The 25,119-nt window shown below is 41.9% G+C and overlaps 1 protein-coding gene and 1 long non-coding RNA gene across 3 annotated transcripts; one reads left to right on the top strand and one right to left on the bottom strand.

The window, feature by feature from the left end:
• Positions 1-4,443: 4,443 nt before the first annotated feature.
• On the top strand, positions 4,444-7,066 carry LOC116313023 (CD276 antigen-like). The gene is made up of 8 exons (XM_039617583.1): positions 4,444-4,538; positions 4,634-4,745; positions 4,859-5,179; positions 5,319-5,582; positions 5,739-6,026; positions 6,170-6,271; positions 6,350-6,398; positions 6,652-7,066. Exons 2-8 carry the CDS (start codon positions 4,652-4,654, stop codon positions 6,653-6,655), a joined length of 1,122 nt encoding a protein of 373 aa, XP_039473517.1. The 5' UTR covers positions 4,444-4,538; positions 4,634-4,651; the 3' UTR covers positions 6,656-7,066.
• A 4,359-nt stretch (positions 7,067-11,425) lies between these two features.
• Positions 11,426-18,858, bottom strand: LOC120441961. Of its 2 annotated transcripts, none has more exons than XR_005614421.1 (3): positions 18,807-18,858; positions 17,918-17,964; positions 11,426-12,852 (listed from the first exon to the last, which is right to left on the bottom strand). It is a non-coding gene; the product is annotated as an uncharacterized LOC120441961 (long non-coding RNA). The 2 variants fall into 2 exon arrangements; XR_005614420.1 differs by having other exon boundaries at positions 18,709-18,833.
• Positions 18,859-25,119: the final 6,261 nt, after the last annotated feature.

Consider the following 25,119-nt stretch of genomic DNA (forward strand, 5'->3'; position numbering starts at 1 on the left):
AAAGGAGCAAAAAGAAGACAAACTGCAAAGAAGAGCTTGGATGTTGAAAAATATTATTTAAAGAAATTACAAGAAAGCTTGTCTAAGAGAGTTCACACTTTGTTGAAGGATAAATGTGGTTGTGCCAAGTAGTTATAAACAGTGTTGGGCAAGTTACTTTGAAAAAGTAATTACTTATAGTTACTAGTTACTTCTTCAAAAAAGTAACTGAGTTAGTAACTGAGTTACAAGATTTTAAAAGTAATTAATTACTTGAAAAGTAACAATTGTGTTTAAGAACGTTTAACCCTCTGGGGTCCAGGGTATAATTGGCCATTTTTAACTACTTTTGATTTTCCCTCCACATTTGCCTTGTTTGGTATCATTCTTTTCAGCACAACCTCACATGCCTGAATTTACAGTTATGTTTTCATTTTGACATACTGTATTAACACAATTGATCTAAAGTCAGACAAAAACCATGAAATTCGAGTAGAAAGTTATATATTTTACTGTAACAACCACAAACATGTTTAATGAATCATAATTTTAAATGCAAATATAAATTGTCAATTTTAAAATCATATGCACAAGTTTTGCAAACAACAAAGTTATTTGGAGCCATTTACCTTTTATCTAGATTTTTTTAAATAACCACTTCAAACTATTTACAGAACAATCAGCTGTTCTGCATTCAATAAGATGCCACACAAATTATTTGTGACACTCCAAATAATTTCTGTCCACTATAAAAGAGAACATCACAGGCTGATACCTGTCAGGGGGGAGAGAGAGAGAGAGAGAGAGAGAGAGAGAGAGAGACAGAGACAGAGAGAGAGAGAGTGAGAGAGTGAGTAAGTGTTTGGAGTGTGTACAGAACAATGAGGCGACTGCTGTCTCCAGGTAGAGAACAGGAGTGATACGCCTGCTGCTGTCAGACTGTCATGTTTGCGTATCGGCAGGCAAGGAGAGAAGGACCCAAAATGCAGGTTTCAGTGAGGCGAAGTAGAACTCAAAGTAACCACTTTATTAGTAGGTTGCCGGTAAACAGCGGACTAACTAAACTGGGAAAATACAAACTAATCAGGCAGATACACACGGATGGAAAACAGAGCACAGACTGATGATGAGTAGACGTTAATGATGCGACAGAGAACAAAGGTAACACAGGGCTAATATACACACGGCAGTAATCAAGGGATGAGGCACAGGAGGGGAACACACCTGGGAGAAATCACAGCTGACGAGACAGGGGAATAGTAAACCGAACACACTGACACCAGACACGAACCTCCAAAGTAAAACAGGAAACCAGAAACAACTTACAAGGAGGCAGAAGACGCTGCACTTAATCGAGAATAATAATCAATACAATAGGGACATACCAAAATATAAAGAACTGAAGAAGCTGGGTCAGAATGACCCAGAACCTTGACACAAACCTGCAGGTATCAGGCTGTGATGTTCTCCTTTATAGTGGACAGAAATTAATTTTTGGGGAGTGGCTCAAATAATTTGTGTGGCATCTTATTGAATGCAGAACAGCTGATTGTTTTGTACATAGTTTGAAGTAGTTATTTAAAAAATCAAGGTAAAAGATAAAAGGCTGCAAAATAACTTTGTTTAAGCACTTTGTGCCAGAAAGAGGAAACCAGTGGATGTCGCGCTAAACAACAGCAGCACGTTTAAGCTTGATCAACTGTTGTTAGAATTTATTAATTTCTAGTATCAGCTGATGTTTGCTGGAGCCACAGCTGTAAAACCTGCCGGTCATGATATCGGTTTGGTTATCTGGTGAGAGGGAAACATGCAGATGAAACCAGGAGATGTTCTTACTGAATCATCAGAGCTGAACAGGTGATGGAGAAACAGGTTTACCTTTTAGGTGACATGAATGAGTTGAAGTTATGAACTGTTTCTAAGAGACAGATAACACCAGGATCCTTTTCTGTGTAGCTGACAGCTGGTGACTGTGCAGGGGCAGGTCTAGCAAAACTTTTGCCAGGGGACCAGGTAGGGCATTAACAGGCAGAGAAGGGCACAAAGAAATACTTTCTTATTCTCATTTAAAATATCTAGCTTTTAAAAAATAATTATCTGAATCTTGCGAACAAAGTTTTTATCTGACATAAATTGTATAGAAATCATACATATTCCAAAAAGACTTTACATCACTGTCACAACAGCGTTTGTCTTCATTCAAAGGCTTTATAGCTTTAATACCTGGTGGGCCGGTCTCTGGTCAAAATGCCCAATTTTGTGTCCCAGTCCAGCCCTGCAGGTTAATGCTGGCAGTGTCACTGTGCCAGCTGACTGTATTTCATCATCAGCCAGTGTTGTTCTTTATACATCAATATTACCAAAGTTTACCATAAGGCAGCATAGAAAGTATTTACTTGCTTTCAGGTTTCATTCAAATGTTAGTCTTTTCAGTTGTTTCCCCACTTTTTTCCTGTTTCAAAATCAAACACCAGTTTGTGAGAAGATTATCTTCTTTTTTTAATAGGTAGATAAAGTTTTGCATTGGCTAATTTGCCAATTATATGTTTAAAATGCTCTGCAGATAGGGGCCCCTATGGCCCCTATCTGCAGAGCTGAGTTCTGTGATTAACTGATTAACTCTTCTTCCCACTAGTCCACATAGACAAAACAAACTGATATATCTGAAAAAGCATGCCACGTCCTGCCTCAGCACTTTTTCTCCCTCTGTTCTCTGATTCCAGATGGAGTCAACAGTGCGCTTCAGTCATGTGAATCAAGTTTTCTCTTTCCATTTACAACAGATCAGACGGCCTCCTCTCTCGCTCTCTCTCTCTCTCTCTCTCTGTACGCATTTTTATTGAATCTTATTTTTAAGAGCCCACAAAGAGCTAAACTGACTGCAAAGCATTTACACATAGTCTGAACATTAGTGCAGTTCACTTTAATTGTATTTTAAATTATTGTATTTGAGGTCTTATTTAGAGATGGGATGTTAGCAGATGTCGTGATAGTAACGGGAAGTAAAGAAGTACAAATACTTACTGTATTTTCGTAGAGTTGTCATGAATAACTGGCTGTGGACTGAAATGAAGGCTGATGAGACGCGCTGACAACATAAAGTGAAAATGCACCTTTACTGAGTGGGTGGATAGTCCAACAAGCAAAATCAAAAACACATTTTGGATAACAATCAATAGTAGTACTACTAATTACTACTAGTAGTAGCAGTACTACTTATACTACCACTACTACTATTAATAATCATAACAATAGTCAGGATCCTCCTGTGGTGGCTTACCTGTGTCAGTTATCCTTTCTCTTTCTCTCTCTGTGGTGTGTTTGCTGTGAGTGAACATTAAACCACGCCTGTGTCCTCTGTTGATGTCCAACAGCACAAAACAAATATTTCCTCAGGCACTCCCTTTAACAGGAGACTTGTACTTTTGTCAGAATCTACTTAAATTCCTAAGACCTGAACTCTTCCATGGCATGCATTTTTAATTTCTCTTTGATATTTGGGCATATTGGGGCCCAATGAATGTAAAAACAAAGAATTACCAGATTTTTTTTTTAACTTTATTTTTGTTTTTAACAAAAATAAGAGCCACATATGAGGATATTCGTTTAAAATTTTGATAGAACAGCAGCAGTATAATGTCCTCGTAAGTGGACATCAGGCCCTTGTAGAGCAAAATTGAGTATTTTAGTCTTAATAACCCAAAAAGTGATGTCCACATATGTGGACGCCAGGTCCTAGGAGGTTAATAATATAAAAAATGCATTTTACAGTCACTATTTTTCTATCATACCCTTCATTAATTTATTAAAGAAAATTAATCTTAAACAGTGTTAAGAGTGTATTTAAAAGAACCTTTGTTGTTGTAACATTTTGAAGCTAGCAAAGTATAAAGCCAGTACCATATATGAACTGGTTAGCCAGTTTTTATGGAGGTTTCAATAATTGGTCAATTTCAATTAAATATCAGAAACTGAGAAAATTGAGAACATTTTTCTCAGACATCCTTGTTTGTCAACAGTGTGGACCACAGGCCATCTTCACTGGGGTTTGTTGAAATGTACCATGTTGTCCTTAAAGAGTGAGAGATCTAATCAGGAGGTCATTCCAGAACTGAGGTGGCATGGTCCCTTGGCCTTAGACCCAGAGTTGTGAGTTTTTCTGTGTTAGATTGATTGCCCCACCAAATTGTGACAAAAAACAATCAACACTGAATTTGCAGTTTATTTGTTTTTAAAATCTGAGTTTACCTACTGTCCTTCATTTTAGTATCAGTTTAGCTGTACAAACAACCATGAAGGGACTTAAAAAAGTAACTCTAACCAGCTGTAATCACCACAACACAGTGAATATTACATTTGGATTATAACTGTGTGCACTGGTTAGGACTTATTCGCATGTTCCTTGTTCTCCCTCTCTCTCCCCTTCTCTCTCTCATGTCCTCTCTCTAATTAAGTCCACATGGCTGATTTGATACCAGGTGCAGGTGTTCACAGAGCTGCCTTTGGACTTCCTTTTGTCTCATGTCTGTTTCAGCAGGTTCCATCATGAAGTTGTGCAGGTAAATCGGATACTTTTGGTAACATTAATCATAAAAGCCTGTTCCCCTCAGTGAAAGCTACATTTCTAAAGTACAAACTTAACGTTTCTCTGCAGTCCAGTGCTCCATGTGAAATGACATGTTACAGGATCAGGATTACCAGGATCGACAGTACCATGTGTCTGGTGATTGTCATGTTTCTGTGGATTCTGACCATTTCCAGAGGAGGTGAGTGAAGCATTCACTAGCACCAGCTGAGACAGACTGAGAAATGGTTCACTTTAATATTTCATGTGCAAAACTTCATCAGTCATTAACAGTCTTTTTATCTGATGTTTCAGATACTGAAGTTTCCTGTGTTTTCATGAAGACGTGCATCTTACCGTGCACTTTCCAGGGAAACACTAGAGGAGTATACATCCACTGGATGCACTTGTCAGAGGGACACCCTCTTGTGTACTTGTACTATGGCAACAAAGACCAGCTCAGAACCCAGGACCAGCAATTCAGAAATAGGACGTCACTGTTCAAGGACCAGCTCTCCAGAGGAAACGCCTCACTCCAGCTGACAGGGGTGCAGGTTCAGGATGAGGGCAGATACAGCTGCTACATCAGCACCATCAATACAGAAAAGGATTCATTTATCAACCTCAAAGTGCACAGTATGACAAATCTGAGGTTTTGGGGGATGTTCCTTTCTTTTAAGTACTCGATATTTCAAAAGATTTATACCAGCCTCTAATAAATGTAGCAGTTGTAGTGTTACATTGAAAAGCCACAGTTTCACTCTGTATTTTTCAGCCCCAGTCAAAGTCAGCATTCAGCATATAGGAAACAGGATCACCTGCAGCTCAGAGGGCATCTACCCTGAACCTGAGCTCACCTGGTCAACCAGACCTCCATCCAAGGTGAGCTTCAAGAATACAACAACAGTCGAGCAGACCAAGCGGCAGCTCTACAACATCAACGGTTCTTTGATAGCTTCACTCAATGAAAGTGATCGAGTCTACAGCTGCACTGTGAGCACTCAGAGAAACAGGAGGAGAGCCAGTCTGAGGCAGCTATGTGAGTATGACCTCTCATATGAACTAGGAAATGAGGTTGAAAGCTGCTTATTTTTGAATACTGAAACACATGCATTAGATTTACACAGAAGCACTTCATGTGTAGGCTGTTCATCTATACTTGACATATACTCAACCTTCCTCTGTGTTGTTTCAGCTTCAGTTACTGGCAGCTTCACTGAAACCACAATCCCCTGCCCCAGCTTTAACACTTCTCCAACAAGCCTCATTTGGAGATTCCTTAATCGTGCAATTTTGGAAAAGACTGGGTCTGGTTCCAACTACACAGTCTCAAAGGAGTGGAAGCAGCATGTGAAGGCTGTATCAGAGTTAGGAAGCCTCACATTACTGGGCTTAACTTCAGAGAAGGAGGGAATATACACGTGTGAGATTAGTAATGTTGAGGAGATGCTGATTAATTACACCATTATTCAAATAAGTCAAGGTAAAGGGATTTATGTTGGGTCCTTCTAATCCACAAAAGCAAGAATCATTCAAAACTTTTAAAATCTTTTTGACGTACAAACAAAATAAACATATTAAGGCATCCGGGAGAAATTTAAAAATCAGATTCTTTTCCTGTTTCAGGAAATACATACATGACTATTATAGCCATTACTGCAGGGGTGGTAGTACTCATATGCATCCTATCGTCAGTCTGCCTGGTGCTGTACTGCAGAAGGAAAAGAGGTAAAAGTACATTCTGTCTGTACTACTGAAGTAATTCGTATATTTGTATCAATCTTATGGATCCAAAACATGTCTCAGGTCAGCAAGAAAACAGCATGACGGCGTCAGAGAGTGGCGAACCCAACATGTAAGTAAATATTGTGAATAAAAATGCACACCGTGCTATTAGTTATCATACTGGAGAACACTTTTATCATGAATCTAAATATTCCCTAGAGCCAGTTTAGATTTACTCTTACTTTGATGAATTCAGCTTAGCCAAAATAATTTCAGTAAAAAGTTCCAGAATAAGAGTTCAAAAACTCCTTCAGTCTGACAAATGGAAATTCAAACAATAAAGATGAATTCTAATTGTTGTAATGCTTTTACCTCAATTTCAGTTAACAGAGAAGTTGAACTTCATGGATTTAAAGAAGCAAAGTCTCCTGTGAGCTGTTAATACACTAAACGTCCCTTTGATTCATCCAACTAAAGATTGCAAACCTTCAATAACTGAATTTTAAGAAATGTTTGATATGTAAGTGTAAACCAAAGGAAGGTGAAGAAAAAATGATCTTCTGCAGTGGGAACCCAACTGTCAGCCAGACACATGAATGTTTTATGCAGTAAAATAATGTGAAAGGAAGCTAATCGGCTTCACATTTGATTGATGGAACTGGAAGTGACCTCGTCCCAGTTACCACTATGACTGGAATATTTTGCACTTTCACCTACAAACTGCATGATTTTAACTACCAGCTGCAGGTTTTATTGTCATAATAAAAATGTGATGGACAATCAGGTTTTTGACTTTTTAAAATATTTTTGTATTTAGTTTATTTCTCAATTTACATCTGTGTTTGGGTTTCTAAGATTAGAGCATTGCTATCTGCATGCTGGAAAGATTTCTATGGGACTACAAAATTATAACAACAGACTGCTACGGGTACCAAAGATTTTGCAACTATCTACATCACCTCAGTCATTAAAAAGGCAATTCTACATGTGCTTAACTTTTCAGCTATGTCCAACATTTGGTCCAAAGTGATCATAAACACAAGCTCTATAAACACATCTGCTGAGGCCTACTGATACAGATAAGCCTTGAAGATCAAGATTCAATTCAATTTTATTTATACAGTGCCAAGTAACAAGAACTCAAGGTGCTTTTTTTGTAAGGTAGACCCTACAATACACAAAGATTAAATGGCTGGACCAAATTTGTCTCTCAAAATAACGTGAATGAGGGAAGAGTGAAGCAGGGGTCTGTTCTTCGTACCTCGCTTACTACATCCAAGATCAAATGACACATCCAAGATCAAATCATCGCGCTAACTTTGAGCTCGCTAATCCGGTTCTCCGAACACACCTGTTGTTGACGATTAGTATAGCTGGATGAAGTAATCTGAGATCACTGGGTGGCTTAAAAGGGGCTACGCATCGATAGTAGAAACATTGATCGGCAACCCTGTGATTGGTCGGCGAAGATGTCGAAGGAGCGCGCACAGTATTTTACGGCAGCAGACCAAGAACTCTTGATTGAGGGATATCAGGAGTTTCAGAGTTTAATTAAAACGCAGGGGAACACTGCAAAGGCTGCAAAAGCAAGGAGAGAGGGCTGGCAGAAAGTTGCTGACAAATTAAACTCGTAAGTAATTTATTATATTATATTACATTATATCCTCTTTAGAGCCACAACAGGACCCACTAGAACATGGGAACAAGTAAAAGTGAAATATAAGAATATTCTACAGAATGGTAATATTTATCACTTAGATTGCTTTTAGTCTCTTGAAAAGAGACCCTGAAATAATCTGTTTGTTTGTTTATAACAGCAACCAAGAAAAGGGCAGAGCAAATAAAGACAGGTGGTGGTCCTGCACCCCTCGTCACACCCCTTTTGTACTGTGACATTTATTGACATTGTGGGTTTTGTGTGTAGTTTGACATAACACTCCATCACTTTTACCTGTTCCCATGCAAGGGGTGACTGAAGCATGCACAGTAAGTTGGGATATATATATATATATATATATATATATATATATATATAGAGAGAGAGAGAGAGAGAGAGAGAGAGAGAGAGAGTTAAGTAAATAATACCCTGACGGGAGAATCGATATCTCTCTATGAGCACACCGTCGCGCTGAGCTAAAGGATCCCGTCTATCCCGCAATATCCGCTGAATTCTGGAAACTCTCCTTATCAATCTTGCACCTTCCTTGCTCGCGTACAAACGGACAGGACATGGCTGCAACAGACTTCCCAAATCCACCTTCGCTTTTATAGCCGTGGTCTCTCATCTTGATTACACGAAGTAATTTACTATTACTACTCTAAAATATGAATTACATCTGAAATAATCAAATACATGAAATAGAATGATTAATAGTACATTTCCCTTTTTTTAGGAAATGACCTGTATGTATCTGTATGAAATCAATAAAAGAATCAAATGCTGCATTATCTTTAGTTACATTGATAATATTTATTTATGGTAAAACAGTGGGGAAATATCGCTGTTGCTTTCGTATAAATGAAGCGGACATACCTGAGTGGCCGCGATCTAATCCTGTTTACATAAAGTAAACCTGCTCCCGAGCAGGTTTACGCTTACGGATCTGTTGCTATGACAGCAAGTCCCGGATGAGCTTCGGAGAACCGAACGATCCAAGATCACGCGAAATCGTCAACAATCAAATCCGGCTAACTTACTTAGCGAGGTACGAAGAACGGACCCCAGGTGACTGACAGGAGGACTGATGGAGCATCTCCAGTGATCTGGGCTCTGCGTTGCTGCATAAAGCACAAAGTCAATGCAGTCTTCTGATTGGTTGATACATTTCCCATCCTCACCTATAGTCACCAGCGATGATTGCATGAATAGGATTAGGATAAAGAGGATTTCAGTGTTTTGAAGTTTGATGTGGTATCCAGAAGAGGGTCTATTCAGATGTTCTGTGTTTCATTCTGTAATCAAACAATAACAAGGGTCTTTGCTCTCCATGTGACACTAATATTTGGATTAAAACTTTATTAACTCACTGTCTTTACACACAGCTCTTTTCACACTGTTAACACCGGTGTGCTGGTCCTATCCAGTCCCAGCATATACTCTATATGGTCAGTGATGACACTTCTGTGACATCATTGACCATCAGTGTTGGGAAGGTTACTTTTAAAATGTATTCCACTACAGATTACAAAATACATGCCACAAAATGTATTTTGTAACTAATTCCGTAACATAACTCAATGAGAGTAACGTATTCCGATTACTTAGATGCATGTACTATTGCTTTGTGATTTATTACTATTTAAAACTAGCTGTACTTTGTTGTCTGTGTCGACTTTGCTAGCGAGAGACAGAGAGAGGCACTGAAAGGCTGCTCCAATGGAACTTATTGTTTCAGAGGGAAACACGAACACAGTGTGCAGTCGAGTCTTAATAGCGTACTCACAACTGGGCTCGTCAGTTTTTGGCTGCAGTGGTTATTATATTTACATGCTTCCAGCTCCCGTTTCTGCTCGGTGACAACTCGTACGATTCGACGCTCCTTTTTCTCCCTCCCTCGCTCACAGACACATAACGGGTCCATTCTCCCTGCAGTACGGACTACACTGCCAATAAGGCTACATTCTTTAGGGCTATGCCTGTAACACTCTGCCCATTGCCTTCATATTAAATCATTTTTTGAATAATAATTTTAAAAATATTTCTTCACATCATTATGCGGGTCGGAAGTAGAGGTGACATGAGCGTGAGACTGGTCATGTCCAAATTCATGGGCTGCATCCTCCTGAGGACCCGGCCTTCGCGGTCTACGTGGGCCGGGTCCTCAGAAGGTCGGGTAGGCCCGAAGTAAACGGCTGTGAAATTGGACGGTCTAGCATTCTGATTAGCGTCACCGCTGTCTCGGTGGAGTTTAATGAACTCGGCCGTCTGCTCATTGCTATCTAAAATGTGTATCTAAGTGACTTATATATTACGTTTAACCTGAGCAAAAGTCTGCGGTGATCTGAAAATGATGTGCCGGGAGTTGTGCCGTTCTCGGCAGCTTCAGTGACCCACGAGCTCCCGGCTAGCGATCGAACTGGTGGGTAACAGACGTCTGCGAAAACGTCGAAGCACTTTTGCAAATATGTGATTTCTTGATAAACCGAGCAGATATTGAAGTTTACACACCCACATTCTCGCATGAAAAGATGTTAAAAGTTTATTTTGTGACCCAGAAAGATTAATAAGAGTAATATTAAAACTTAGTAGCGGCCGCCATTGCCAGAGTTTGGCTGGGCCGCGCTATGAATTCTGGGATATGGTGGGCCACGAAGGACACACCCGACCCATCCTTCAAATTCGGGGAAAAGGAGGACGCATTTGTTGGCTGCATTCGGAGGAGTCTACGAATTTGGACAGCCTTCGGCGCGTCACTGTGACGTAATTGGTCTACAAATGCGGCCTCAGGAGGATGCAGCCCATGAATTTGGACACGACCATTGAGACACAGGCATTAGGGCCTCTTAATGCGTGTTTTGTTTGGGTTTCCACCAGCGTGGAATTACCAAAAATAGAGAGGGCATAGGCTAACATGACCGTCACAGGAAAAGGCCACCGTGTAATCCCTTTATTTCAACAAAGTAACTGTATTCTGAATACCACATTTTCAAACGGTAACAGTAACGGAATACAGTTACTCATAGTTTGTATTTTAAATACATAACGCCGGTACATGTATTCCATTACTCCCCAACACTGTTGACCATGCGGCTCACAGAGGTGCCACTTAACCCCAGTGTAGTTGGCTTCATGGTGTTTCATCTTACATGTGGACTTGACCTGACAGAATTCAGTTCAAGTACAAGTGTTAATGGAGCTGATTATCATGGTCCCATAAGAGCACTAAAATCTGAGTATTATGCTGTACATAAATGAATTTGAATGGGGTGAACTGTTGAGCAAAAGACCTTCCACACTGGTCACAGCCGAATTGTTCAACTCCAGCGTACATGATCAAAATCAAATTGTTTTTTTAAGCAGTGCAGGAACTTTGAACAACCAGCTAAAGATGAAGTTCAATTCTGTGCTTTAAACCCACTTTACTAACACATTAATTCAGTTTGATCAGGACTGCACAACATTTACACTGCAAAAAATAATTTTATTTGGATTTTGGGGAATCAGACTCCCATTTTCACTGTGTCCAATTTACTGATTAAAGAGTAAATATGTAAAAACAAAAATGGACACAAAGATAGTTACAAACAGGATGCAATGATTTAAAAGCTTAAAGACATGTTTTACACATAATAAAATGTTGAAAAGAAAAACTGATAAAAATGTACAATTATAAGAAAAAAATTGAATCTAATGGCAGCAACACCTCAAAAAACTGGGGCATGGACCTCATTAATGTAGCAACTAGCAGCTTATGCTAACAAAAAAAATGATAGTGTTAATTTGGCAGTTTGTAAGATTAACAGACAGTGTTCATTTAACAGTTTTATGGTAAATGAACACCAGAGAAAAATCTACTAGCAACAAACAGTCAACGCTCACCACACCTATGTGACCAGCAACCAAAACAGAGTCCCAAGAAGCACAAGAAATAAACAATATAGCTCAATACATTTGCATGAACCAGTATTAATCTACCAAGTATTGCTTTTTACTTACAAAATAACAAACAAAGGAAAAATACAGAGGTACCGTTTCAATCTGCTTGAAAGCTTCAAAATGTTTTAATGAATGCATACAGGAACTCTGTCCCTTGTTCTCATATTTTGTTCGTCGAGTTGACCTGAAACACCTGAAGCGAAACGATAGTAACTGAGTTGGTAGCAACACTTCATGGTGCTGTGACTGCAGTAAAATCTTCTAAACAAGTGTTACACAAAACATAACCGAAGTCAGTGAGCAGCAATAGATTTGCAGCGATATCTGATCCAACTTGTTGACTCATTTGGATCAGACTGATATACCAACCAAACGTAGAACTGGTGCATTTCTAGTCACGACTTTAAGGTTTTGCTTTACTGTGGATGAGCTGATGTTGTTTCAAGTAACCCTTCAGAGTAAAGGACTTCCCAGAGTTACCACACATGAATGGTTTAATTCCTGCATGGATGAGTTGGTGTGATTTTAAGGCACTTTGCGAAGTAAAAGACTTTCCACACTCCCCACAGATGAATGGTTTAACCCCAGTGTGGATGAGATTATGCCTTGTCAAATAACTCTTTTCAGTAAAAGCCTTTCCACACTCATCACAGATGAATGGTTTAACTCCAACATGGATGAGTTGATGTGATTTTAAGTCACTTTGCAGAGTAAAACACTTTCCACACTCATCACAGATGAATGGTTTAACCCCAGTGTGGATGAGCTTATGCCTTGTCAAGTTAAACTTTTCAGTAAAAGACTTTCCACAGTCATCACAAGTGAAGCATCTTTTCTTATTGTGGAAGCATTGGTGTCTCCCGAGCTGCCTCCTTGTGATAAAGCTCTTTGCGCAAAGATCACAAGTGAATGATTTCTCTCTCTTTGCTTGCGTGAGGTCATCATCGGAAGAGTGCTGAGGTCTCTGTTGGTTGTTGCTTCTTTGTTCCTGTAGTGACAGAGAAACAAACCGATGAGATGCAGTAAAGGAAAAAGGGTAACCTATGATGTGGATGAAGTTAATGCAGTTTCATACCAGAGTTATCAAACTACACTGTGCAGAGTTACTAGCATCTATATAAGACTCTGCTCAGGTACATCGATTCATATATTTTCTTTTGTTTATCTAATTCAGGGTAGCAGTTAGGCTGAAACCTGTCCCAGGTGACCCTGGTTGAGATGAGAGGTAAACACTGGACACCAGTCCAGTACACCAATCAATTGCAGAGCTAACACACAGAGACAAACAGCCATTCACACCTACAGCCAGTTTACAATTTCCATTTAAGGGAGCCAGAGTACCCGGACAGAACCCATATACACAAGGGGAGAACATGCAGACTTCATTCCAGTGGATTTGAACCCAAGGATCTTTTTGATGTTAGGCGATTGTGCTAACCACCACCGGCCACCCTCAGACACAAATAATAAATATTTATGAGGTTTATCGATTTCAATTTCTCCCACTTTACTTTTGGAATAGTCACTGTGGGTTACCTGTGTCAAAAGGTTCATTTAAAGAAAAAAAACATAATTTAATCTTAAGTTTGATGAAAATGTCACTTAAAGTACAGAGTTTAAAATCTCACTGCTACATGTCAGCAGCAGACTGCAGTTTCCTAAATTCTGTCTTCTTTTCCCTCCTAATTTAAGTTCATAGTGCTACCTATCACAGCCACTGCAGGACAAACATCTCTATCTGTAGCGAGTGTAGGCTGTCATGTCAGGCTGAGGTTTACATCACCTGGTGTCTGTATGCATTTACTCTGGAGGAGGATGTAAATCTTTGTGACAGGAGTCTGATAGTCAGTGAAGCTCACCTCTGACATATGACAGTGATACGGAGTCGAGTTGTTGAGAATATTCTGCCCGTAAGTGTTGCTGCGAGCTGGCCAGTGTTAACCAGCTCTACAAACATTTCTTAAAATTTCTTCGAACTCAATCAAACAATGCTGGACTCAGACACTTAGGAAACAAACTCTCATACAATCTGAAAGTGTAATCAATCTGTCAGCAGAGGAAAAGATGCTTATTTATTCCAGATATTGTTACAATTTCCAATTTTTCTGCAGATTAGGCATCTGACCCTCACCTCAGCATAGCTGTCACAGGAGTGAGCCTCACTGACTCCCTCTAAATAAAATCCATTCAAAGTTTTGCCTCATCCACAGTAAATAGTGGATGCTCCACACCTGGCATTATGAAGTAAACAGTGATCTGACAGCGTGCACCCACTAAATAAACACCAGGCAGAACATTTGAAGTTACTCTGGGGTGACTGAGTAAAATAAAATGTAAAATATCACAAAATATTTAATTGTCATATAGAGTACAGAAGGAAGATAATATAGTAGCTTCCACAAACCAGTGCCCAATTCTAAGTTTATGAGAACGCATCAGTTTGTTGGAAGATTAAAATTATACACATATTAATGAGCAAAACATTCTGCTGTTATGTAATTGCAACAAAAGAAATACTTGCTGCACCTTTAAATGTAATTTTTAATGCAGTTTATGAAGAATGTGAATAAGATGTGCATTGTGCTTCCATCCATCCATCCTCATCCGCTTTATCCGAAGTCGGGTCGCGGGGGCAGCAGCCTAAGCAGAGAAGCCCAGACCTCCCTCTCCCCAGCCACCTCCTCCAGCTCATCCGGGGAACACCAAGGCGTTCCCAGGCCAGCCGAGAGATATAATCTCTCCAGCGTCCTGGGTCTGCCCGGGGCCTCCTCCCGGTGGGACATGCCCGAACACCTCACCCAGGAGGCGCCCAGGGGCATCCTTGTCAGATGCCCGAACCACCTCAACTGGCTCCTTTCGATGTGGAGGAGCAGCGGCTCTACTCTGAGCCCCTCCCGGATGGCCGAACTTCTCACCCTATCTCTAAGGGAGAGGCCAGCCACCCTTCGGAGGAAGCTCATTTCTGCCGCTTGTATCCGCGATCTCGTTCTTTCGGTCACTACCCACAGCTCGTGGCCATAGGTGAGGGTCGGGACGTAGATCGACCGGTAAATTGAGAGCTTCGCTTTTACACTCAGCTCCCTCTTCACCACGACGAACCGGTGCAGCGTCCGCATCACTGCAGCCGCAGCACCAATCCGTCTGTCGATCTCCGGCTCCCTTCTCCCATCACTCGCGAACAAGACCCCGAGATACTTGAACTCCTCCACTTGGGGCAGGAACTCATCCCGACCCGAGTGGGCACTCCACCCTTTTCCGGCTGAGAACCATGGCCTCAGATTTGGAGGTGCTGATCCTCATTCCCGCTGCTTCACACTCGGCTGCGAACCGTTCCAGTGCGAGCTGGAGGCCCCCACCGATGAAGCCATCAGAACCACATCATCCCAAAAAGCAGAGATGAGATTCTGAGGCCACCAAAGTGGAAGCCCTCCGCCACTTGGCTGCGCCTAGAAATCCTGTCCATAAAAATTATGAACAGAATCGGTGATAAAGGGCAGCCCTGGCGGAGCCCATCACCCACCGGAAACAAGTCCGACTTATTGCCGGCAATGCGAACCAAACTCTTACAACGGTTGTATAGGGATCGAATGGCCCGTAGCAGTGGGCCAGACACCCCATACTCCCGCAACACCTCCCACAGGACACCCGAGGGACACGGTCGAATGCCTTCTCCAAGTCCACAAAACACATGTAGACTGGTTGGGCAAACTCCCATGCACCCTCAAGTATCCTCGAGAGGATAAAGAGCTGGTCCAGTGTTCGCGACCAGGGACGAAAACCGCATTGTTCCTCCTGTATCCGAGGTTCGACTAACGGACGAACTCTCCTTTCCAACACCCTGGCATAGACTTTCCCAGGGAGGCTGAGGAGTGTGATCCCCTGTGGTTGGAACACACCCTCCGGTCTCCCTTCTTAAAGATGGGGACCACCACCCGGTCTGCCAGTCCAGGGTACTGCCCTGATCTCCACGCAACATTGTAGAGGCGTGTCAACCAGGACAGCCCTACAACGTCCAGAGCCTTCAGGAACTCGGGCGGACCTCATCAACACCAGGGGCTCTGCCACCGAGGAGTTGTTTAACTGCCTCAGTGACCTCGACCCCAGAAATTGGCGGGTCATTCCCTCATCCCCAGACTCTGCTTCCTCCTCGGAAGGCGTGTCAGTGGGATTAAGGAGGTCCTCAGTATTCCTTCCACCGTCTGACAATTTTCTCAGTCGGCGTCAGCAGCGCACCGCCAGCACTGTACACAGTGCAGGTAGAGCACCACTTTCCCCTCCTGAGGCGCCTGATGGTTTGCCAGAATCTCTTGAGGCAGTCCGAAAGTCTTTTCCATGGCCTCTCGAACTCCTCCCACACCCGAGTTTTGCTTCAGCCACTGCCCGAGCCGCATTCCGCTTGGCCTGTCGATACCTGTCAGCTGCCTCTGGAGTCCCACAGGCTAACCAAGCCCGATGGGACTCCTTCTTCAGCCTGGTGGCTCCCTTCACCTCTGGTGTCCACCATTTGGTTCGGGATTACCACCACGGCAGGCACCAACCACCCACCTTGCGGCCGCAGCTCAATGCAGCAGCCCGGCAATGGAGGCGCTGAACATGGTCCATTCGGACTCAATGTCCCCAGTCTCCTCGGAATGTTGTTGAAGCTCTGCGGAGGTGTGCGTTGAAGATCTTGCGGACTGGGGCCTCTGCTAGGCGTTCCCAGCACACCCTCACTACACGCGTTTAGGTGCACCGGGTCTGTCCAGCGTCCTCCCCGCCACCTGATCCAACTCACCACCAGGTGGTGATCAGTTGACAGCTCAGCCCCTCTCTTTACCCGAGTGTCCAGAACATATGGTCGCAGGTCTGGTGATACGATTACAAAATCGATCATCGACCTGCGCGGCCTAGAGCATCCTGGTGCCACGTGCACTTATGGACACTCTTATGTTCGAACAAGGTGTTCGTTATGGCCAAACTGTGATTTGCACAGAAGTCCAATAACAAAACACCACTCGGGTTCAGATCAGGAGGCCGTTCCTCCCAATCACGCCCCTCAGGTCTCGCTGTCGTTACCCACGTGAGCATTGAAGTCTCCCAGTAGGACAACAGAGTCTCCAGGTGGGGCACCTTCCAGCACCCCCAGGGACTCTAAGAAGGCTGGGTACTCTGAACTGCCACTCGGCGCATAAGCGCAGATGACAGTCAGGACCCGTTCCCGACCCTGAGGCGCAGGGAACAAACCCTCTCATCCACGGGAAAAACCCCAGCGTACGGCAGCAAGCCGGGGATATAGAATACCCACCCCAGCCCGCCGCCTCTCACCAGGGGCAACTCCAGACTGAGACAGAGTCCAGCCCCTCTCCAGGAGACTAGTTCCAGAGCCCAAGCCATGCGTAGAGGTGAGCCCGACTATATCTAGCCGGTACTTCTCAACCTCACGCACTAACTCAGGCTCCTTCCCCACCAGAGAGGTGACATTCCATGTCCCTATTGCCAGTCTTGGCAGCCGGGATCGGTCCGCCAGGGCCTCCGCTCCTGGCCGCCGCCCGACACACATTGCACCCGACCCCTATGGCGCCTCCTGCGGGTGGTGGGCCTGCGGGAGGATGGGCCCATGTCTCCTCTTCGGGCTGTGCCCGGCCGGGCCCCATGGACTAAGGCCCGGCCACCAGACGCTCGCCCTCGGGCACCCTCCCCGGGCCTGGCTCCAGGGCGGGGCCCCGGTAACCCTGTCCCGGGCAGGGTAAACTGTTCCCTCGATGTTCTTTTCATACAGGTCTTCTGAATCGCTCTTTGTCTGGTCCCTCACCCAGGACCAATTTGCCATGGGAGACCCTACCAGGGGGCAAAAGCCCCCAGACAACATAGCCCCTGGGATCCCTGTGACACACAAACCCCTCCACCACGATAAGGTAGCGATTCACGGAGTGCATTGTGCTTGACTTTTTTAATTGACAAATATTATTTTGCTTTTACTGAATAAGTTACAGGTTTTAAACAGCTGTCTAACAACAACAGATGTTCAACAGATACACACAACAACATTAACAAAAGACAGATTTTTTTTTTACCTTTTGTGAAGAATCCATTCAAGTCTCCTCTTCCTATCACCAATCACCTGTGACATTAAACACATTGGAATTACCAGCACCGATTAACCAACCAGCGGGCCAGATTGGAGTAATGACTTATGTTTGAAACCCCTGAGCTTCATGCAAATTTGACTGTCTGATGATTGTGTGTGCTAAAGGTACGCACACACAATCATCAGAGCTACAACTGTTGGGATAAACATCCAACTAAACTCTGCAGATACATTTTGTGCATCCACAAATACCAGATGAGGCAGATAATATTATTTGAAAATGAAAATGAATGCTAATTAATGTCCCGGATTCCAGCAGGTCCAAATCCATCTGAACCCAAGAGCCAAGCTTTTGGGTCTGGGGGTGGCTTTAAAGAAGGTCATCCTGAGGGTTGAATCCTGTGAATCCTGATCCCTCCCTGCAGGAATCACTTCTGTACAAAGTTCAACTTATTTTTCATCACAATAGCAACAGATCAGGTCTCAGTGAAAGCTGCAAGAGCATTCAGCAAACTAAAAGTCACAAAGGCTTGGAGACCGTACTCTAAACCCAACCACAGAAATACCACTTAAGTACAGTTTGGTTAAAACATTCAAATAATTCAAACAAATAATAGAAAAAACCCTCACACAATAATAATACCTAGTTCTGATGGTTTCTGCTGCTTTTCCAAATTACTCCAGGAAAAAAAAAAACAACCACAACCAACAATCACAGCAAGTTTTCAAATGTATAAAAATAACTATCTATGACAAAACTACAAAGGCTCTCCTCACCTTTAGAGGAGGCCAGGGCACAAACTGAGAAAAACTCTGTGAAGAAGCTTTAACAGTTTTTGGCTCCTTAATCAAACAGCACAAACAGCTTTTCTCACCTCTGCAGATAAACAGACATTACTAACTCGGTTCTCCTCCAAGTAAGAATTCTCCAGCTGAACAACTTTGGTTTGATTGGAGGTTGTTCCACCAGTTCAGAGCTGATTTGGCTCCACCTGCTGGTCTGGAGTTTAAAGCAACAAGCAGGAAGATAAAGGTTCTCTTCTTAGTCCTGCTGACAAACGGTGAAATGTAATTTACTCAAATACTGGAGCCTACTTATAGACAAACTTGGGCCCCCTTTGTTACTGTTTCTACACCTTATTTTTTTATTTTGGAAAGTGCATACATGACTATTATAGCAATAACTGCAGGGGTGGTAGTACTCATATGCATCCTATCATCAGTCTGCCTGGTGCTGTAATGCAAAAGGATAAGAGGTACAACTAGGTTCTGTCTGAACTATTGAAGTAATTTGTATATTTATATTGATCTTATGGATCTAAAAGATGTATGACCGTGTCAGACAGTGGTGAAACCAATATGTCAGTAAATCTCAGAGTTCAAAAGCCCCTTCAATCTGGAAATTCAAAAAATAAAGATGAATTCTAATTGTTGTAATGCTTTTACCTCAATTTCAGTTAACAGAGAAGTTGAACTTCATGGATTTAAAGAAGCAAAGTCTCCTGTGAGCTGTTAATACACCAAACGTCCCTTTGATTCATCCAACTAACGATTCCAAAGCTTAATAAATAAAAAAATGTTTGATATGTGAGTGTAAATCAAAGGGAGCTGAAGAAAAAATGATCTTCTGCAGTGGGAACCCAAGTGTCACCCGACAACGTGAATGTTTTATGCATTAAAATAATGTGAAAGGAAGCTAATCGGCTTCATGTCTGATTGATGGAACTGAAGGTGACCTCGTCCCAGTTATCGATATGACTGGGATATTTTACACTTTCACCAACAAAATGGATGATTTTACCTGCCAGCTGCGGTTTTTATTGAGATAATAAAAATGTGATGGTTCATGTTCACTCAAAGCAACATGAATGAGGGAAGAGTGAAGCAGGTGACTGACAGGAGGACTGATGGAGCATCTCCAGTGATCTGGGCTCTGTGTTGCTGCATAGTGGCAAAGCACGAAGCCAATGCAGTCTTCTGATTGGTTGATACATTTCCCATCCTCACCTATAGTCACCAGCGATGATTGCATGAATAGGATTTCAGTGTTTTTTTAAGTTTAAATTGGTATCTTGAAGAGGGTCTATTCTGTGCTTCTGTCTGTACTCAAACAATAAAAAGGGTTCTTGCTCTCAATCTGATGCTATTTGGATTAAAACTTTATTAACTCTCTGTCTTTACACACAGCTCTTTTCACACTGTTAACACCGGCGTGCTGCTCCTCTCCAGTCCCAGCATATACACTATATGGTCAGTGATGACACATCAGAATCAGAAAACTTTATTTATTTCCAAGTAGCAATTAACAAACAACCGATCAGCATACGTTGAAGATAAGGACAATAAGGACAGGCAATAGGAGTGAAATAATAAATACACAGAATATACAGTATATACATTTTTAAAATTGCACAGTTTTAAAAATTAAAGTGACTGAAAGGTGAATAAATAACTGTTAGCGACTAAAAGTGAATAAAGTGTCAGTAGTGTAAGAAGAGTGTAGTTTATGTTTCTGGTGTGGAAAATGTTCTTATCTGCTGGAGTTAAAAAGCTGGCTCTCCTCCTCTCAGTCCTGGAGGAAATGCAACGGAGGCATCGCCCAGAGGGCGTGAAGAATATGAGAGAGGTTGTTGATGATTCTGGCTGCCTGTCTGAGGGCCTGTTGGATGAAAACCTGTGCCAGAGTTCTGACAGGCCAATGATTTTAGAACACACTGATGCAGTGTGCTGCAGTCTGTTCCTGTTCTGAAGGCTGAGGGAGTGGAACCAGCAGGTGATGGAGAAGGCATAGTAAAAAGTCATCATGATGGGTGTGCTGACTCCAAAGGAGTTGAGTTTCCTAAGGTGTAGCCGTTGGTGGCACCTCCTGAGAATCTCCTCTGTGTTGGCAGAGAATTTGTATTTGTATTCCTCCACCACCTCCACTGGCTTCCCGTGGATGGTGGTAATGACTGAAGCAGCCAGATCCCCCTGTCTACTGGAGAAGGTCACCACCATCTCGTTGGTTTTGCTGTCACACCACTTTATAAACTCCTGAAGAGTGGGCCCGTGGTGTTGTGAGGGGCCTGACAGCAGTGACAGGAGAACTGTGTCGTCAGCATATTTCACCAGGTTATAGTTGGGCTGTGTGGATCTGCAGTCATCGGTGTAGAGGATGAAGAGCAGGGGGGAGAGCACACACTGGTCACAGCTGAATCGTTCAACTCCAGTGTACATGATCAAAATCAAATTGTTTTTTAAGCAGTGCAGGAACTTTAAACAACCAGCTAAAGATGAAGTTCAATTCTGTGCTTTAAACCCACTTTACTAACACATTAATTCAGTTTGATCAGGACTGCACAACATTTACACTGCAAAAAATGTTTTATTTGGATTTTGGGGAATCAGACTCCCATTTTCACTGTGTCCAATGTCCTGAATAAAGAGTAAATTAAAATAAAACTGACGCAAAGATAGTAACATAATAACAGAGGTGCCCCATAACCCCAATTCTAAAAAAGCTCAGATGCTGTGTAAAATGTAAATTAAAAACAGAATGCAATAATTTAAAGGTTCATAAAGACACGTTTTATACAAAATAAAACACTGAAAACAAAAACAAAACAAAAAAATTATAATATTATAAGAAAAAATAACTTGAATTTTATGTCAGCAACACATCAATAAATTTGGGCATGGACCTAATTAAAGTAGCAACTAGCAGCTTATGCTAACAATAAAATTATAGTTTTAATTTATCAATTTGTAACAGACGGTGTTCATATAACTGTTTTATTTTCGTCTCAGGGTCCCACATTGAACCAGAGAAAAACCTACCAGCAACAAACAGTCAACGCTCACCACACCCATTGATCAGTAACCAAAACAGGGTCCCAAGAAGCACAAGAAATAAACAATATAGCTCAATAAATTTGCATGAACCAGTATTGCTCTACCTAGTATTGTTTTGTACTTACAAAAAACAAGCAAATAAAAGAAAAAGGAAAATACAGATGTAGCATTTCTGCCTGCTTGAAAGCTTCAAAATGTTTTAATGAATATATCCAGAAACGCTGTCCCTTGTTCTCATATTTTGTATGTGGAGTTGATCTGAGACAGCTGAGGCGAAATGAAGTTTCTTCAGTTCTAGGTTCAAATGGTGGAGAGTCCCAGATTTAAGCCCTGTGGTGACACTCCCACTGTGTTAAAGTGTTAAGGCTCTGTTAGTGTTAGGGCCTTAACACACCAGAAGTGTGGGCTAAATAAAGTAGGTATCAGACCTCAATTGAGAGATAGGGTCAATTCATACATATAAGATATCAGCTAAGACACTAAAAAATACACAATAATAAGATTAAAATAGATGAGATGACGGCGCTAGCTAGTCAGGAGTGCCAGATTAAATAGGTAAGTATTCAACCATGATTTGAAAGATTGAATAGAGTTCAAGGCACAAATAGTTGCAGGAAGGCTGTTCGTGAGGTTAGGTGCAGCTGAGACAAAAGCACAATCACCTCGGGTCCTCAGCTGAGACCTAGGTTGCGCCAAGAGTAACTAACCTGATGATCTTAGTGCTCGACTAGTACACAGGCTGAGAAGGTCAGTGAGATAGCTCGGCGCAATGTTATTTATGATTTTAAAAGTAAGCAACAAGATTTTAAAATCATTACGATATTTGATGGGTATCCAGTGTAAGTCAGCTAGAACTGGAGTGATGGAAGCAAACTTTCCAGTTCCAGTTAGGAGGCAAGCCGCAGCATTTTGAACAAGCTGTAATCTGTGAAGAGGGACGGATTGGAGATAATAATCTGGAAGTCACAAAAGCATGGAGTTTAAAGCAACATGCAGGAGGTTCTCTTCTTGGTCCTAATGAACAAAACAAATGGTTTTTATTGAACAGCAATACTGATTTTACAGAGAGGGGGTTTGGGAACTGCTTTCCCAAAAGCATTGCAAACAGTTACTCTGCTCGAGAGGACAGGGTGTGATAGGAGCTAACAAAGTTTTGAAATGTTTGTAATTGAGTTTAGAGGCTTCACTAAACACTAAAACTCCTGTTTCAGTTTCTGAGCTACTGCTCCTTCACTTCAGTCCACCACCAGACAATATTTAAAACAGTTGTCCCCATCATGGTCCCTGTAACAATGACCAACCAGTGTTGTATAATAAGTGGACAATAGTTTACTTACTTTTGAACTCAGACAGCACTCATAGAGATTACATTATGTGACTGTAAAACATTTACCTGCAGTAACAACTGTTTGACACACGATGTAGCCAGTGAGTCAGATTACATCCTGACAGCAGAGTCAATAATTGAGAGAAAAATTAGCAAACTTTGACCTTTAAATGTTGTCGTAAATCTTATTTCATAAGGGATTACAATGTCCCCATCAGGAATGATGTTCATGACTGACCCCACTGTAGTACGGTGTACATTTTAGGACATCGTCAGGTCTCAGGAAAAAAGATGTCAGGTCTCAGTCTCACATGAAAAAACGTCAGGTATCAGACTCACACGAAAAAACGTCAGGTCTCAGTCTCACATGAAAAAACGTCAGGTATCAGACTCACATGAAAAAACGTCAGGTCTCAGTCTCAGATGGAGGCTGCCATCTTGCAAATTTGGAGTAGTGACACCAGCTGGACATGACCGCAAACACGCCCCCCTACACTTTTTACGTAGCCCGGCTGCTCGAGTGTTTTTGCTGGTTTACCACGACTGACGACTCGTTTAATTAAGGTAAATACAACCATGTCACTGTTATAAAAAAGACACACAGCTTATCATCTTATAGTTCTAAAATCGCTCTGTTGTTAATTCGTTAGCTAGATTAGCCGCTAGCATATGCACTGTGTTGGAGGCTTGTTGCTAGCTAGTTAGCGATGCTACACACCTGCTACTCTAATAGTCTGTTATTGAAGCATTCAGCACTCCTTAGGTTTTGTTATCCATTTTTAGACAGCGATGAGATCATCTGCACACTCTACAGAGGCCCAGAGTTACTGTTAATATCAAAAATATAATGCTGTCCTTTGAGATTTTAACATAAGGCTGTGAGTGTCATGGATCTAAAACTGTTTAAATCTTCAGAGCCCTCTACAGCCTGGTAACATGGAGACTTTAAAAACATTAGCAGAAGGTTTCAGTATTGTAATTTGTTCTTTTCATTTAATAATAGAGTCCATATTATATCAACAGCTACAATCACCCTGGAGAGAAACTAGTGAGGGAGACCATCAGGACCAAGCTGGGTTTCCTGGGTCCAGAGGTTTGGAGAAACTTCTTCCCTTTCTTTCATCACAGCTGTCCTGTGCCAGAAGTTCTGTTGACCCGCTGTAAGAGGCATCATTTAAGAAACACCAGGAAGACTGAAGCTCATCGCATTGATCAAGCAGGATTCATGATCTTCACTAGCAGCTCCCTCACAGGGAAATCTTCAGCACTCCTCCATAGGCCCGATCCAGGACATGGATAAACCCCAGCATTTCATGAACACTGTGATGGAGACCTTTGCTTTGTGTAATGTTATAAATACTCGGATTCTCCCCAGAGGCTCCAGACTTTTACATAAAGATATTATATTCAGTCCTGTAGAAAGTTATATATTTAAAAATATGTGATCCTCTCTGGTTACTCTGGTATGAATAACTCTGAATCACTTTATGGTAAATAACACACTATCTGCAAAAACTGTGAAAGAATTCCAGATGACAAGTTTGTAGTTCAACATACAAGTGACGACCTTTGACCTTCATCAGGTTTTATTTAAGTGTGTTAGAGAAAATCTCATATGCTCTTCATGCAGCTGAGTACATCAAGTGTTTAAAACGGAAGCTGTGCTGGTCTGAGATACAAACTGAGGTCCTGTCAATACTGATATATAGTGACACAGTTACATGAGTGATTAATCCTTTTGTTTTTTGTCCTTAAGTTTATCAATAAAGCTGCAGCTTTCACTACAGCACGTGTGGTATTTTAACCTTTGTACTGTTTTCATCAGTTCATTTTGCAGTGAACATGTTGGATGATCTGTCTGCTGTCACTGGATGGTGCTGAGGTCTGAATCTGAGGGCAGCCCCTGTAATCACAAAGCGAACAGAACCATCAAACTCGGATATAAATTTTATCCCTCAAAATTGAAATAAAGCTGATTCTTCTGTCCTCACACACTCAGGATCTGAAGTTCTTCTCTTACATTTTTTCAG

Source organism: Oreochromis aureus, linkage group 9 (genome assembly GCF_013358895.1).
Source record: "Oreochromis aureus strain Israel breed Guangdong linkage group 9, ZZ_aureus, whole genome shotgun sequence".
NCBI lineage: Eukaryota > Metazoa > Chordata > Actinopteri > Cichliformes > Cichlidae > Oreochromis > Oreochromis aureus.

Bases quoted from the DNA above. Each gene is read 5' to 3' on its own strand.
- LOC116313023 (XM_039617583.1), top strand. From the start codon at position 4,652: ATGACATGTTACAGGATCAGGATTACCAGGATCGACAGTACCATGTGT. The intron at 4,746-4,858 runs GTGAGTGAAGCA...CTGATGTTTCAG, and splicing joins TCTGACCATTTCCAGAGGAG to ATACTGAAGTTTCCTGTGTT. The intron at 6,272-6,349 runs GTAAAAGTACAT...AACATGTCTCAG, and splicing joins GTACTGCAGAAGGAAAAGAG to GTCAGCAAGAAAACAGCATG.